General features: G+C 46.8%; 1 protein-coding gene across 6 annotated transcripts in view; it reads left to right on the forward strand.

Moving 5' to 3' along the window:
• map2k5 (mitogen-activated protein kinase kinase 5) overlaps positions 1-14,786 on the forward strand; it is a 104,535-nt gene that overhangs the window by 23,957 nt on the left and 65,792 nt on the right. For all 6 annotated transcript variants that reach the window (XM_055912958.1, XM_055912957.1, XM_055912962.1 and 3 more), the window contains 3 exons: positions 1,237-1,295; positions 3,301-3,355; positions 7,864-7,928. In XM_055912958.1, the coding sequence (XP_055768933.1) occupies positions 1,237-1,295; positions 3,301-3,355; positions 7,864-7,928 (179 nt within the window). The remainder of the gene's footprint in view (positions 1-1,236; positions 1,296-3,300; positions 3,356-7,863; positions 7,929-14,786) is intronic.

Below are 14,786 nucleotides of genomic sequence, written 5' to 3' on the forward strand. Positions count from 1 at the left end.
CTCTCCTCTCTCTCCCCGTCTCCCTCGTTCTCTCTTCTCTCTCTCTCTCTCTCTCCCCGTCTCCCTCGTTCTCTCTCCTCTCTCTCTCTCTCCCTCGTTCTCTCTCTCCTCTCTCTCTCTCTCCCCGTTCTCTCTCCTCTCTCTCCTCTCCCTCGTTCTCTCTCCTCTCTCTCCTCTCTCTCTCTCTCTCCCTCGTTCTCTCTCCTCTCTCTCCTCTCTCTCTCTCTCCCCGTCTCCCTCGTTCTCTCTCCTCTCTCTCTCTTCCTCTCTATCTCTCTCTCTCCCCGTCTCCCTCGTTCTCTCTCCCCGTCTCCCTCGTTCTCTCTCCTCTCTCTCTCCCCGTCTCCCTCGTTCTCTCTCCTCTCTCTCTCCCCGTTCTCTCTCCTCTCTCTCTCTCTCTCTCTCCCCGTCTCCCTCGTTCTCTCTCCTCTCTCTCTCTCCCCGTCTCCCTCGTTCTCTCTCCTCTCTCTCCCCGTCTCCCTCGTTCTCTCTCCTCTCTCTCTCTCTCTCTCCCTCGTTCTCTCTCCTCTCTCTCCTCTCTCTCTCCCCGTTCTCTCTCTCTCTCTCTCCCCGTCTCCCTCGTTCTCTCTCCTCTCTCTCTCTCTCTCTCCCCCGTTCTCTCTCCTCTCTCTCTCCCTCTCTCTCTCCCTCGTTCTCTCTCTCTCTCTCTCCCCCGTTCTCTCTCTCTCTCTATCCCCCTTCTCTCTCTGTCTCCCCCCTTCTCTCTCTCTCTCTCTCTCTCTCCCCCGTTCTCTCTCTCTCTCTCTCCCCCGTTCTCTCTCTCTCTCTCTCCCCCGTTCTCTCTCTCTCCCCCGTTCTCTCTCTCTCCCCCGTTCTCTCTCTCTCCCCCGTTCTCTCTCTCTCTCTCTCCCACGTTCTCTCTCTCTCTCTCTCTCTCCCCCGTTCTCTCTCTCTCTCTCTCTCTCCCCCGTTCTCTCTCTCTCTCTCTCCCCCGTTCTCTCTCCTCTCTCTCCCCGTTCTCTCTCCTCTCTCTCTCTCTCTCCCCCGTTCTCTCTCCTCTCTCTCTCTCTCTCTCTCTATCCCCGTCTCCCTCGTTCTCTCTCTCTTTCTCTCTAACAAAAGTCAATTAACCCTCAGTTTGAACTGAGAGAAAGAGAGAGAGAGAGAGTGTGTTGAGTCAGTAAATGGGTTCATTAGAAGGCCTGTGTGCTTGCTGCCTGGCTGGCTGGCTGTTGGCCTTGCCAACTTATTGTCTCTGTCTCCTTTTGGCCGCAGGTGAACACAAGGCCCAATGACTGTTCCCCCGCCGCCGTCGGCTCTATGCCCAACAATAGGTGAGGAGTCTGGACGGTTAAGGCCCAACTGCCTGGGGATGGATGGAGGAGGGATGGATGCATGGGGGAGTGTATGTAAATGCCGGTGGGTGGGTGAATGGGTGGGTGGGTGGGTGAATGGATGGGTGGGTGGATGGATGGGTGAATGGGTGGATGGGTGGGTGAATGAGTGGATTGGTGGATGGATATATGATTGAGAAGCACAAATATACAGTGTATTTGAATATCTTGGTATCTATGTACAGTACCAGTCAAAAGTTTGGACACAACTATTCATTCAAAGGTTTTTCTTTATTTGTACTATTTTCTACATTGTAGAATAATAGTGAAGACATCAACACTCTGAAATAACACATATGGAATCATATGTTAAATAAATCAAAATATATTTTAGATTCTTCAAAGTAGCCACCCTTTGCCTTAATTACAGCTTTGCACATTCTTGGCATTCTCTCAACCAGCTTCATGAGGTAGTCACCTGGAATGCATTTCAATTAACAGGTGTGCCTTAAGTTCATTTGTGGAATTTCTTTCCTCCTCAATGTGTTTGAGCCAATCAGTTGTGTTGTGAAAAGGTAGGGGTGGTGTACAGAAGATAGCCCTATTTGGTAAAATACCAAGTCCATATTTTGGCAAGAACAGCTCAAATAAGCAAAGAGAAATGACAGTCCATCATTACTTTAAGACATAAAGGTCAGTCAATCTGGACATTTTCAAGAACTTTGAAAGTTTCTTCAATTGCTGTCACAAAAACTATCAAGCGCTGTGATGAAACTGGCTCTGATGAGGACCGCCACAGGAAAGGAAGACCCAGAGTTACCTCTGCTGCAGGGGATAAGTTCATTAGTTACCACTCTCAGAAATTGCAGCCCAAATAAATGCTTCACAGAGTTCAAGTAACAGACACATCTCAACATCAACTGTTCAGAGGAGACTGCGTGAATCAGGTCTTCATGGTCGAATTGCTGCAAAGAAACAACTACTAAAGGACACCAATAAGAAGAGGCTTGCTTGGGCCAAGAAACATGAGCAATGGACATTAGACTGGTGGAAATCTGTCCTTTGGTCTGATGAGTCCAAATTTGAGATTTTTGGTTCCAACAGCCGTGTCTTTGTGAGATGCAGAGTAGGTGAACGGATGATCTCTACATGTGTGGTTCCCTCCATGAAGCACGGAGGAGGAGGTGTGAGGGTGCTTTGCCGGTGACACTGTCGGTGATTCATTTAGAATTCAAGGCACACTTAACCAGTATGTCTACCACAGCATTCTGCAGCGATTCGCCATCCCATCTGGTTTGCGTTTAGTGGGACTATCATTTGTTTTTCAACAGGACAATAACCCAACACACCTCCAGGCTGTGTAAGGGCTATTTGACCAAGACGGAGAGTGATGGATTGCTGCATCAGATGACCTGGCCTCCACAATCACCCGACCTCAACCCAATTGAGATGGTTTGGGATACGTTGGACTGCAGAGTGAAAGAAAAGCAGCCAACAAGTGCTCAGAATATGTGGAAACTCCTTCAAGAATGTTGGAAAAGCATTCCAGGTGAAGCTGGTTGAGAGAATGCCAAGAGTTCGCAAAGCTGTCGTAAAGGCAAAGGGTGACTACTTTGAAGAATCTAAAATAAATTTCATCACTTTATTTTGGTTACTACATTTTCATAGTTTTGATGTCTTCACTATTATTCTACAATGTAGAAAATAGTAGAAATAAAGAAAAACCTTAGAATGAGTAGATGTGTCCAGACTTTTGACTGGTACTGCAGACTACACCTTTGCTCTATAGGCTGTGTCTTTTGACTGGTACTGCAGACTACAGCTTTGCTCTATAGGCTGTGTCTTTTGACTGGTGCTGCAGACTACACCTTTGCTCTATAGGCTGTCTTCTGACTGGTACTGCAGACTACACCTTTGCTCTATAGGCTGTGTCTTCTGACTGGTACTGCAGACTACACCTTTGCTCTGTGTCTTTTGACTGAATCCAGATGTTGTCATTTTTCAGTTCCAGTCTAAAGAAGTCATCCGCAGAGCTAAAGAAGATTTTGACGAATGGACAGGTATTGTATTTCTCCCCCTTCTGAAATAACACACACGTGTCCCCACTAGGCGCTGTCCCCCGGGCCTTGGCCTGCACCCTGTTAGATCCTGTTGGAGAAAACACGTCACGTTCCTGTTAGAGTGTCTGGTCCTGTTATAGAAGACACATCATGTCTCTGTTAGTGTCTGGTCCTGTTATAGAAGACACATCATGTCCCTGTTAGTGAGTGGCTGGTCCTGAAGGAGGAGACACATCATGTCTCTGTTAGTGAGTGGCTGGTCCTGTAGGAGGAGACACATCATGTCCCTGCTACTGAGTGGCTGGTCCTGTAGGAGGAGACATGTCATGTCTCTTTTAGTGAGTGGCTGGTCCTGAAGGAGGAGACACATCATGTCCCTGTTAGTGTCTGGTCCTGAAGGAGGAGACACATCATGTCCCTGTTAGTGAGTGGCTGGTCCTGTTATAGAAGACACATCATGTCCCTGTTAGTGAGTGGCTGGTCCTGTTATAGAAGACACATCATGTCCCTGTTAGTGTCTGGTCCTGAAGGAGGAGACACATCATGTCCCTGTTAGTGAGTGGCTGGTCCTGTTATAGAAGACACATCATGTCCCTGTTAGTGAGTGGCTGGTCCTGAAGGAGGAGACATGTCATGTCCCTGTTAGTGAGTGGCTGGTATTGTAGGAGGAGACATGTCATGTCCCTGTTAGTGAGTGGCTGGTATTGTAGGAGGAGACATGTCATGTCCCTGTTAGTGAGTGGCTGGTATTGTAGGAGGAGACATGTCATGTCTCTGCTACTGAGTGGCTGGTCATTGATTTCCTCTGAAAGCTGCTGCTCACTTCCTGTTTCACCGCCTGCCCCGGGTGAGATCTTTATCCTGACCGACTGGATAGATATTCATTGTCTTAGCTGAGCGCTGTTGCCTAGGACACACACACACACACACACACACACACACACACACACACACACACACCACACACCACACCACACACCACACACACACGTAAGGCCAGGCAAAGTGTGTCAAGCAGACAATTAAGCCCAGCCACTTCCCCGATGTCGCCTGTAACACATTGGTCTAATGGAGCCATACCCCCTCTCTCTCTCTCTCTCTCTGTCTCTCTCTCCCTCTATCTTTGTCTGTCTCTCTGTCTCTGTCTCTCTCTCCCTCTTTCTCTTTGTCTCTCTGTCTGTCTCTGTCTCTCTGTCAGTCTCTGTCTCTGACACCTGACAAGTATCTCCGCCCCTCCTGCCCCCTCTCTCTCTCTCTCTCTCTCTCTCTCTCTCTCTCCCTCTCTCTCTCTCTCTCTCTCTCTCTGACACCTGACAAGTATCTCCCCCCTTCTGCCCCCTCTCTCTCTCTCTCTCTCTCTCTCTCTCTCTCCCTCTCTCTCTCTCTCTCTCTCTCTGACACCTGACAAGTATCTCACCCCCCCTCCCATGTAACCCAATCAATGGGGCTGAATTGGAGGAGGTGGTGGTGGTGCTGGGTCATTTTTAACCCCCAGTGTAGTCCCATTCGTCCCTTTCCCCCTGGCCAAAATGAACCTTGACAGCAGGCCATTGACTTGATATCATGCTGGTCTCAGCAGCACAAACAAGCATCTGCCCACACAATCAGGCTATTGACAAGCCTGCTAGCCAGGACCAGCCTCCACCCCATCCACCCAAACAGACGTCTCTATCTAATACAGGTTATGAGATATACATATTTATCTGATAGCTGTCATGGGGTTTAAATGGGAAGGGTGTTGGGGATTGGGGGGTTGTTGTAGGTATTGATGAAGTGACAAGCGTCGCGCCAGCTGAAGACATGTCTTTATTAGGCTATGGACTTTATAAAAAAGGCTGGAACTGAGGCGGTGTACTCACTCACAACAGAGCACTGGTAAACTGGGATGTCTCGGGGTTGTGTTTTGTCCTGAAGGAGAGCAGAACTTGTATCAGGTTTAGACAGGCTGTATTTGTCATGGACCATTTTTCCATCCAACCATTTTATGAGTATGAATTACCAGGCTCTTAATGAAAACACTCACGACAGGTGTGATGGAAAAAGCTAATTGTCTGTAAGCTTTCATAAATGTCGACAGAACTAAATGCGTTCGACTAGAGTGGATGATTTTAGTGGGTGAAATAGATTCTGCTTCATGTTTTGGTGGAGATGCTGTTGTGCTCCAGTATTGCTAGAACAACAGCATGTTGTGGTGCTGTGTTGTCCTCCCGCTACGACGGGGAAAAGCAGGAAGTGTTTATTTGACTACAGGTGAAATAAGTTATGATGAACTTCTCAAGGTGGTGAATGTGCAGTGATGAGCTTGATGCTAATTTCCAGGAAATAGGCCTTTCCAGGATATTCATTTCCAGGAAATAGGCCTATCCAGGATATTCATTTCCAGGAAATAGGCCTATCCAGGATATTCATTTCCAGGAAATAGGCCTATCCAGGATATTCATTTCCAGGAAATAGGCCTATCCAGGATATTCATTTCCAGGAAATAGGCCTATCCAGGATATTCATTTCCAGGAAATAGGCCTATCCTGGATATTCATTTCCAGGAAATAGGCCAATCCGGGATATTCATTTCCAGGAAATAGGCCTATCCTGGATATTCATTTCCAGGAAATAGGCCTATCCTGGATATTCATTTCCAGGAAATAGGCCTATCCGGGATATTCATTTCCAGGAAATAGGCCTATCCGGGATATTCATTTCCAGGAAATAGGCCTATCCGGGATATTCATTTCCAGGAAATAGGCCTATCCGGGATATTCATTTCCAGGAAATAGGCCAGTCCGGGATATTCATTTCCAGGAAATGGGCCAATCCGGGATATTCATTTCCAGGAAATAGGCCAATCCGGGATATTCATTTCCAGGAAATAGGCCAATCCGGGATATTCATTTCCAGGAAATAGGCCAATCCGGGATATTCATTTCCAGGAAATAGGCCTATCCGGGATATTCATTTCCAGGAAATAGGCCAATCCGGGATATTCATTTCCAGGAAATGGGCCAATCCGGGATATTAATTTCCAGGAAATGGGCCAATCCGGGATATTAATTTCCAGGAAATGGGCCAATCCGGGATATTAATTTCCAGGAAATGGGCCAATCCGGGATATTCATTTCCAGGAAATAGGCCTATCCAGGATATACATTTCCAGGAAATAGGCCTATCCAGGATATTATTTGTAGGCTATGCTGGTGACATCATGGTGCTTGGCTGCCATTTGAAAAATAAAAATGATCTTTAATCTCATCATGAAGCTTATCCACTTTATCTGCCAAGAGAGCACGTGCCAAGACCAGATCACTTTATCTGCCAAGAGAGCACATGCCAAGACCAGATCACTTTATCTGCCAAGTAGGCACATGCCAAGACCAGATCACTTTATCTGCCAAGAGAGCACATGCCAAGACCAGATCACTTTATCTGCCAAGTGAGCACATGCCAAGACCAGATCACTTTATCTGCCAAGTGAGCACGTGCCAAGACCAGATCACTTTATCTGCCAAGTGAGCACATGCCAAGACCAGATCACTTTATCTGCCAAGTGAGCACGTGCCAAGACCAGATCACTTTATCTGCCAAGTGAGCACGTGCCAAGACCAGATCACTTCATCTGCCAAGTGGGCACATGCCAAGACCAGATCACTTTATCTGCCAAGAGAGCACATGCCAAGACCACATCACTTTATCTGCCAAGTGAGCACGTGCCAAGACCAGATCGGACAAGTTTGCTATTCATCTAAAAACTTTTATAGCAAAACCATCAGTAGCGTTTAAAATGCGATGGAAGCACATTGAACTTCTGTGTGTTTTATTTGAATCCGTTTTGTCACAGTGCTTTTTATAAGCACTATGTCATTATGCAAACGGTTTTATTCACAACAAGTCAGTTTGATGGAAACACCTCTGTTGTTTTGTGTGAATATTAGAATAATGGCTGGATGGACACCTAGCTGGGATAGTTTTATTCCGTGCAGTATAACCTTTTTTTGGCTAGTAAATGCAGTGTGTGTGTGAATTGTAACACACCCCCTCCCCTCCTCGCATCAGTCTGACAGGAGGAAACTTTCCCCCAGCCTCTCCTCCATGTCACATGGGGCCATGTTATATTACCCCGTTCTGACACCTTTTATCAACACAGGACTGGAACCACGACAGCAAACAAATCATCATTAAACTCTCCATCACTCCTCCCTCCCCCACCCCCCCTACACGCCATTGTCCTTTTAGAAATTGGACAGCAAATGTTGTATTGATCTCGCTCTCTCTTTCCCTCTCTCTCTCTTTCCCTTTACATCTCCCTCTCCCTCTCTCTCTCCCTCTCTCTCTCTCCCTCTCTCTCTCTCTCTCCCTCTCTGAACTTGGGATGACCTGAACGCTGGTCTCCTTGTTTATGGCCTCCAGTAACATTCCTCTCTCCCTCTCTCTCTCTCCCTTTCTAAATCTCCATTGACATCTCTATCTTCTATCTCCTATCCTATTTGTATTGATCTCTGTTTGTGTCTCTATAGATCAATGGCCAAGACATACAATACCAGGAGCAGCTTGGCCATGGAAACGGAGGGACCGTGTACAAGTAGGTGCCTGTCTGTACATTACTGTCGGCCTTCGTGCCAACACTGGTAGGAATAACAACTAGAATGGTGTTGAGAGAAGAGCCGTGGTTGGAGTGTGGGCTTCTCAGTGAAGGGTAGAGAGAAGAGCCATGGTTGGAGTGTGGGCTTCTCAGTGAAGAGTAGAGAGAAGAGCCATGGTTGGAGTGTGGGCTTCTCAGTGAAGGGTAGAGAGAAGAGCCATGGTTGGAGTGTGGGCTTCTCAGTGAAGGGTAGAGAGAAGAGCCATTGTTGGAGTGTGGGCTTCTCAGTGAAGGGTAGAGAGAAGAGCCGTGGTTGGAGTGTGGCCTTCTCAGTGAAGGGTAGAGAGAAGAGCCATGGTTGGGGTGTGGGCTTCTCAGTGAAGGGTAGAGAGAATAGCCATGGTTGGAGTGTGGGCTTCTCAGTGAAGGGTAGAGAGAATAGCCATGGTTGGAGTATGGGCTTCTCAGTGAAGGGTAGAGAGAATAGCCATGGTTGGAGTGTGGGCTTCTCAGTGAAGGGTAGATAGAAGAGCCGTGGTTGGAGTATGGGCTTCTCAGTGAAGGGTAGAGAGAAGAGCCATGGTTGGAGTGTGGGCTTCTCAGTGAAGGGTAGAACCTGGCCCTTTAACTGCTGCCTGTTCAGTCCAACAACATGACATGGGTTACCACTTGAGTTCATTAAAGTGTACACTCACCCCCTCACATATACAATCCATGTTACAATCCAGACTTTTACAACTACTAACTCTCTCTTTCTTTCTTTTTCTCTCTCTTTCACCCTATTTCTCTGTTCTCCTTTTCTCACCATATCTATCGATCTCTCTCTCTCTCTCTTTCTCTCTCTGTCTGTCTGTCTCTCTCGATCTCTCTCTGTCTGTTAATCTCTGGTGTCCCTCTGAAATCCATCAGGCTGGTTAGTGTCTGGGGCGCGAGTGGCGATTCAATTTATTTATGTATTTTCTTTACGATGTGAAGGTTGCCAAACGTATGTGGTATTGATCTGGTATGAGAGTGATTGTCCCACTGGACCATACAGCATGTTACCTGGAGAGAAGACTCTCCTCCCAAATCACCTGACGGATGTGTTGTCCACACACACACACACACACACACACACACACACACACACACACACACACACACACACACACACACACACACACACACACACACACACACACACACACACACACACACACACACACACACACACACACACACACTCACACACTCACACACAGTCACACACACTCACACACAGTCACAGTGGGGGCATTTGGTTCGTCACACTCAAATCTTCCCCCCCTTATAACTCTCCTTCTCTTCTCTGTCCTCCTCTCCTCCTTCTCTTCTCTTTCTGTCCTCCTCTCCTCCTTCTGTCCTCCTCTCCTCCTTCTCTTCTATGTCCTCCTCTCCTGCCTTCATCTCCTCCTCTTCTCTGTCCTCCTCTTCTCTGTCCTCCTCTCCTCCTTCTCTCCTCCCTTCATCTCCTCCTTCTCTTCTCTGTCCCCCTCTCCTCCCTTCATCTCCTCCTCCTCTTCTCTGTCCTCCTCCTCCTCCCTTCATCTCCTCCTTCTCTTCTCTGTCCTTCTCCTCCTTCTCTGTCCATCTCTCCTCCTCCTCTTCTCTGTCCTTCTCTCCTCCTCCTCTTCTCTGTCCTCCTCTCCTCCTCTTCTCTGTCCTCCTCTTCTCTGTCCTCCTCTCCTCCTCTTCTCTGTCCTTCTCTCCTCCTCCTCTTCTCTGTCCTCCTCTCCTCCTTCTCTTCTCTGTCCTCCTCTCCTCCTTCTCTTCTCTGTCCTCCTCTCCTCCTTCTCTTCTCTGTCCTCCTCTCCTCCTTCTCTTCTCTGTCCTCCTCTCCTCCTTCTCTTCTCTGTCCTCCTCTCCTCCTTCTCTTCTCTGTCCTTCTCTCCTCCTTCTCTTCTCTGTCCTTCTCTCCTCCTCCTCTTCTCTGTCCTTCTCTCCTCCTCCTCTTCTCTGTCCTCCTCTCCTCCTTCTCTTCTCTGTCCTCCTCTCCTCCTTCTCTGCTCTGTCCTCCTCTCCTCCTCTTCTCTGTCCTTCTCTCCTCCTCTTCTCTGTCCTCCTCTCCTCCTCTTCTCTGTCCTCCTCCTCCTCCCTTCATCTCCTCCTTCTCTGTCCTTCTCCTCCTTCTCTTCTCTGTCCTTCTCTCCTCCTCTTCTCTGTCCTTCTCTCATCCTCCTCTTCTCTGTCCTCCTCTTCTCTGTCCTCCTCTCCTCCTTCTCTTCTCTGTCCTCCTCTCCTCCTCCTCTTCTCTGTCCTCCTCCTCCTCATCTCTGTCCTCCTCCTCCTTCTCTTCTCAGTCCTCCTCTCTTCATCTCCTGTTATTGAACTGTTTTATTGAGATAGTGATATTGATCACTTCTCTAACCTTGACTTGACGGAGAGAGAGGCTGTGCTTCTGTCGTCTCTGTCAGAGCTCCTCGTAAATTTCATCCGGAGAAAATCCTGTTTATTTCTTTAACAGGCTTCTGCCTTTTTTTCCTGTCCTTTTTTCTTTCCGTTTCTTTGACCGTTTTATTGTAGTGAGGTTTTTTCATTAACGGCCTATCTCTTATAGTTGAGGGAGAAAGCGACTGGCTATTCGCTCGGCTTGGGAAATTGTTCCGCTGGGCTGAGGAAAGCCAATATTGCAAACCTCCGACAACTTCTCAGTCAATTGAGCTCAGCAGAAAATCCATCCGGTTCTGTGGCAGATTGTTTTTCTGGTCGGGAGGAAAACTGCTGATGTTGTTTTGTTCTCCGCCTCGTTCATGTTACTTTTGGTTTTGTTATGTTTCTTTTCTGTTTGTATTTCTGTCAACATGCAAACGAGGCAGCACCTCAAAGATCCTATCAGGATGTACATTTCACCTGACTGTTAGTTCCTATCAGGATGTACATTTCACCTGACTGTTAATTCCTATCAGGATGTACATTTCACCTGACTGTTAGTTCCTATCAGGATGTACATTTCACCTGACTGTTAGTTCCTATCAGGATGTACATTTCACCTGACTGTTAGTTCCTATCAGGATGTACATTTCACCTGACTGTTAGTTCCTATCAGGATGTACATTTCACCTGGCTGTTAGTTCCTATCAGGATGTACATTTCACCTGGCTGTTAGTTCCTATCAGGATGTACATTTCACCTGACTGTTAGTTCCTATCAGGCTGTACATTTCACCTGACTGTTAGTTCCTATCAGGCTGTACATTTCACCTGACTGTTGGTTCCTATCAGGATGTACATTTCACCTGACTGTTGGTTCCTATCAGGATATACATTTCACCTGACTGTTAGTTCCTATCAGGATGTACATTTCACCTGACTGTTAGTTCCTATCAGGATGTACATTTCACCTGACTGTTAGTTCCTATCAGGATGTACATTTCACCTGACTGTTAGTTCCTATCAGGATGTACATTTCACCTGACTGTTGGTTCCTATCAGGATGTACATTTCACCTGACTGTTGGTTCCTATCAGGATGTACATGTCACCTGACTGTTAGTTCCTATCAGGATGTACATGTCACCTGACTGTTAGTTCCTATCAGGATGTACATTTGTAATATATGCAGTAGCCTTACACCAAACAGTGATGTACGGTAGCTTAGCCACAGATTAACCTGGTCAAAGGCTGACAAATCCTCAGCAACAATTAGATGTTGTCCGCCAACTTTAATCCACACTGTGCAATGATTACCTCAAACACTAGACTACATTTTACACCTGACCTCAGGGGTATTACTTGGCATCTAAATCACTTGATTGGCTGAAGTACAGTAGGCTTAGTTCCTGACTTGTCTAGTTGTTGTTCAGGATCCTGTTGTCCTCCTGCTGTTTCTAGAAAGACAAGGACAATGTGGCTGAGCTTATCCAATCAGCCGCTTAATGAGGTTCAGTGGGGAGATCAGAGGAAGTCCAGGTGGAGCTTGGGGAGCCTATAGGAATCACTCTGGCATCTCTCTCTGCCCTCTGGTGTCATTGTCACATTATCACCACTGACCAAGATACACACACACACACACACACACGTACAGGCTTGGTGTCTGTCCTCTACTCACAGGGTTAGGGTTTAGTAACCTGTCTGTCTGTCAGTCAGACATTGTGTTTTGGTGCATGCCCAGACTTACTGACTGCTACAGATGAAGGGTCTTCATTTGAGACAGTTTTCTACAGCAGGAAAATAATCCAACAGCAAATATGAATTATTATGTAGATTATAATGTATCAACATTTTTCTAGGGGTTGATACATGATACAAGGAAAAAATTAAAGTCTGAAATTTTAAAGTGGAAATTACAAACTTCAGAAGCCTTTTTAAACCTCGAAATACACTACAAGTTTTAAATATGCTGCACTGCAGGAAAGTTCTCCTGCAACAGGCTGATCAAATGAAGATCCTACATCTGTAGATGCTTAGGTTTCATTGTCTTGTCTGTCAGTGTGTTTGTTCTCTTCCATTCACACTGTGCTGTGTCTGTTGATCCTGCATCTCCTCTAGTCTGTCTGTTCTGCATGTGAATCCCAGACCACTGCTTGTGTCTTCAGATGGTGCTGTGTCTGTTGATCCTGCATCTCCTCTAGTCTCCTCTGGTCTGTCTGTCTGTTGATCCTGCATCTCCTCTAGTCTCCTCTGGTCGGTCTGTCTGTCTGTTCTGCATGTGAATCCCAGACCACAGCTTGTGCCTTCAGATGGTAATGTGTTGCACACAGCAGATGGAGAGAGAGCCCAGTGGTTCCTGGTCCCAGGCTGGGGACAGCAAGGGGACCCAGCGTGTGTGGATATCTGTACGAACACAGGGCGCTGCCCTAAGGGGGAAATAGGGCCTGTAATATCTGTTGTGTCCTATGTCACCTCTACCCTAAACACTTTTGGTTAATGTAAAACACAAACCCCTTTGACCGTCAAACATGCACAGAGGCTTTTTCCCCACAGAGTCACTGGACTATTACTGTAAATTGCTTTCTTTAAAAATCATTTGGTGAGCTTCTCTGTTGGGCTTTGTGTTTTCTACTGCTGCTATTATATGTCAGAGTATGAAGTGTTGATAACCCAATGACATACATATTATATACACACACACACACACACTTGATTATCTATGCATACTGTACACACACACACATACACACATGATTATCTATGCGTACTGTACACACACACACACACACACACACACATGATTATCTATGCGTACTGTACACACACACACACACACATGATTATCTATGCGTACTGTACACACACACACACACACATGATTATCTATGCGTACTGTACACACACACACTTGATTATCTATGCATACTGTACACACACACACATACACACATGATTATCTATGCGTACTGTACACACACACACACACACACACATGATTATCTATGCGTACTGTACACACACACACACACACATGATTATCTATGCGTACTGTACACACACACACACATGATTATCTATGCGTACTGTACACACACACACACACATGATTATCTATGCGTACTGTACACACACACACACACATGATTATCTATGCGTACTGTACACACACACATCCTAAAACATACTTACTGCCTCCAAGACTGTGGGGAGCAGACTGAATTGGCCACCGAATCATCCCCAGTTTTCAATTGGCTCATTCCTCCCCCCCCTCTTCTTCCCTGTAACTATTCCTTAGGTCATTGCTGTAAATGAGAATGTGTCCTCAGTCAACTTACCTGCTAAAATAAGGGTGAGATAAATAAACCGCCCCACCCAGTCTCCTCATTTTAAAGTAGATGTTGTAATGTGATCGTGGTCTCCTCTGAAGAAGGTCATTACCTCTCCTCCGTCTCCCTATTGGCCTGGTTTATATTAAGCTTATCTAGTGTGAATAGCTCCACTTAAGGCTCTTCACCTTTTAACCCTTAACCCTGTTTATGACCCACGGCCATTTACACTCAATTGGATGTTGCTAACACCTTGGCTCTCCTCTGTGTCTCTGACCCGGTGATCCATCAATGTTGTCCCTTGGTTTTTTATTATTACTTTCTACGCTCCCTCTCTGAGGTCCAGCCTGTCCTACGAGGTTATAAATAACTAGTGTGGGGACAGGTGGCCATTCCGTGCCTGATGGACCTGCGCAATTAGAACAAGCACATTTACATGCAGTTACATCCACTTAGACACCGGCGTGGCCTCTCCCAAAGTCCCCCAGCCGAGTTGTTTTCTTATTGATCTCTCCCATTGATTTAGACGTGGGGAACAGGGACATTTCTGCCTGTTCATTTCTTAGTTGGTTACTCTATCTTAAGCTGCAGGCCATAAAGTAGGGTTGAAATGCCTGGTCTGTTTAGCACCTGACCACGTCAAGGTTTATTTAAGCTCACCCTGCCTCTGCTTTTCCTTCCCTCCATCACCTCTGTCTCTGCTTTTCCTTCCCTCCATCACCTCTGTCTCTGCTTTTCCTTCCCTCCATCACCTCTGTCTCTGCTTTTCCTTCCCTCCATCACCTCTGTCTCTGCTTTTCCTTCCCTCCATCACCTATGTCTCTGCTTTTCCTTCCCTCCATCACCTCTGTCTCTGCGTTTCCTTCCCTCCATCACCCATGTCTCTGCGTTTCCTTCCCTCCATCACCTCTGCCTCTGGTTTTAGTGGTCCCGGGTGACTGGGAAACTGACACCACTGATAAGCATGGGGATATAACCTCTTTTCCTTCCTTCCCTCCATCACCTCTGTCTCTGCTTTTCCTTCCTTCCCTCCATCACCTCTGTCTCTGCTTTTCCTTCCTTCCCTCCATCACCTCTGCCTCTGCTTTTCCTTCCCTCCATCACCTCTGCCTCTGCTTTTCTTTCCCTCCATCACCTCTGCCTCTG

Source organism: Salvelinus fontinalis, unplaced genomic scaffold (genome assembly GCF_029448725.1).
Source record: "Salvelinus fontinalis isolate EN_2023a unplaced genomic scaffold, ASM2944872v1 scaffold_0233, whole genome shotgun sequence".
NCBI lineage: Eukaryota > Metazoa > Chordata > Actinopteri > Salmoniformes > Salmonidae > Salvelinus > Salvelinus fontinalis.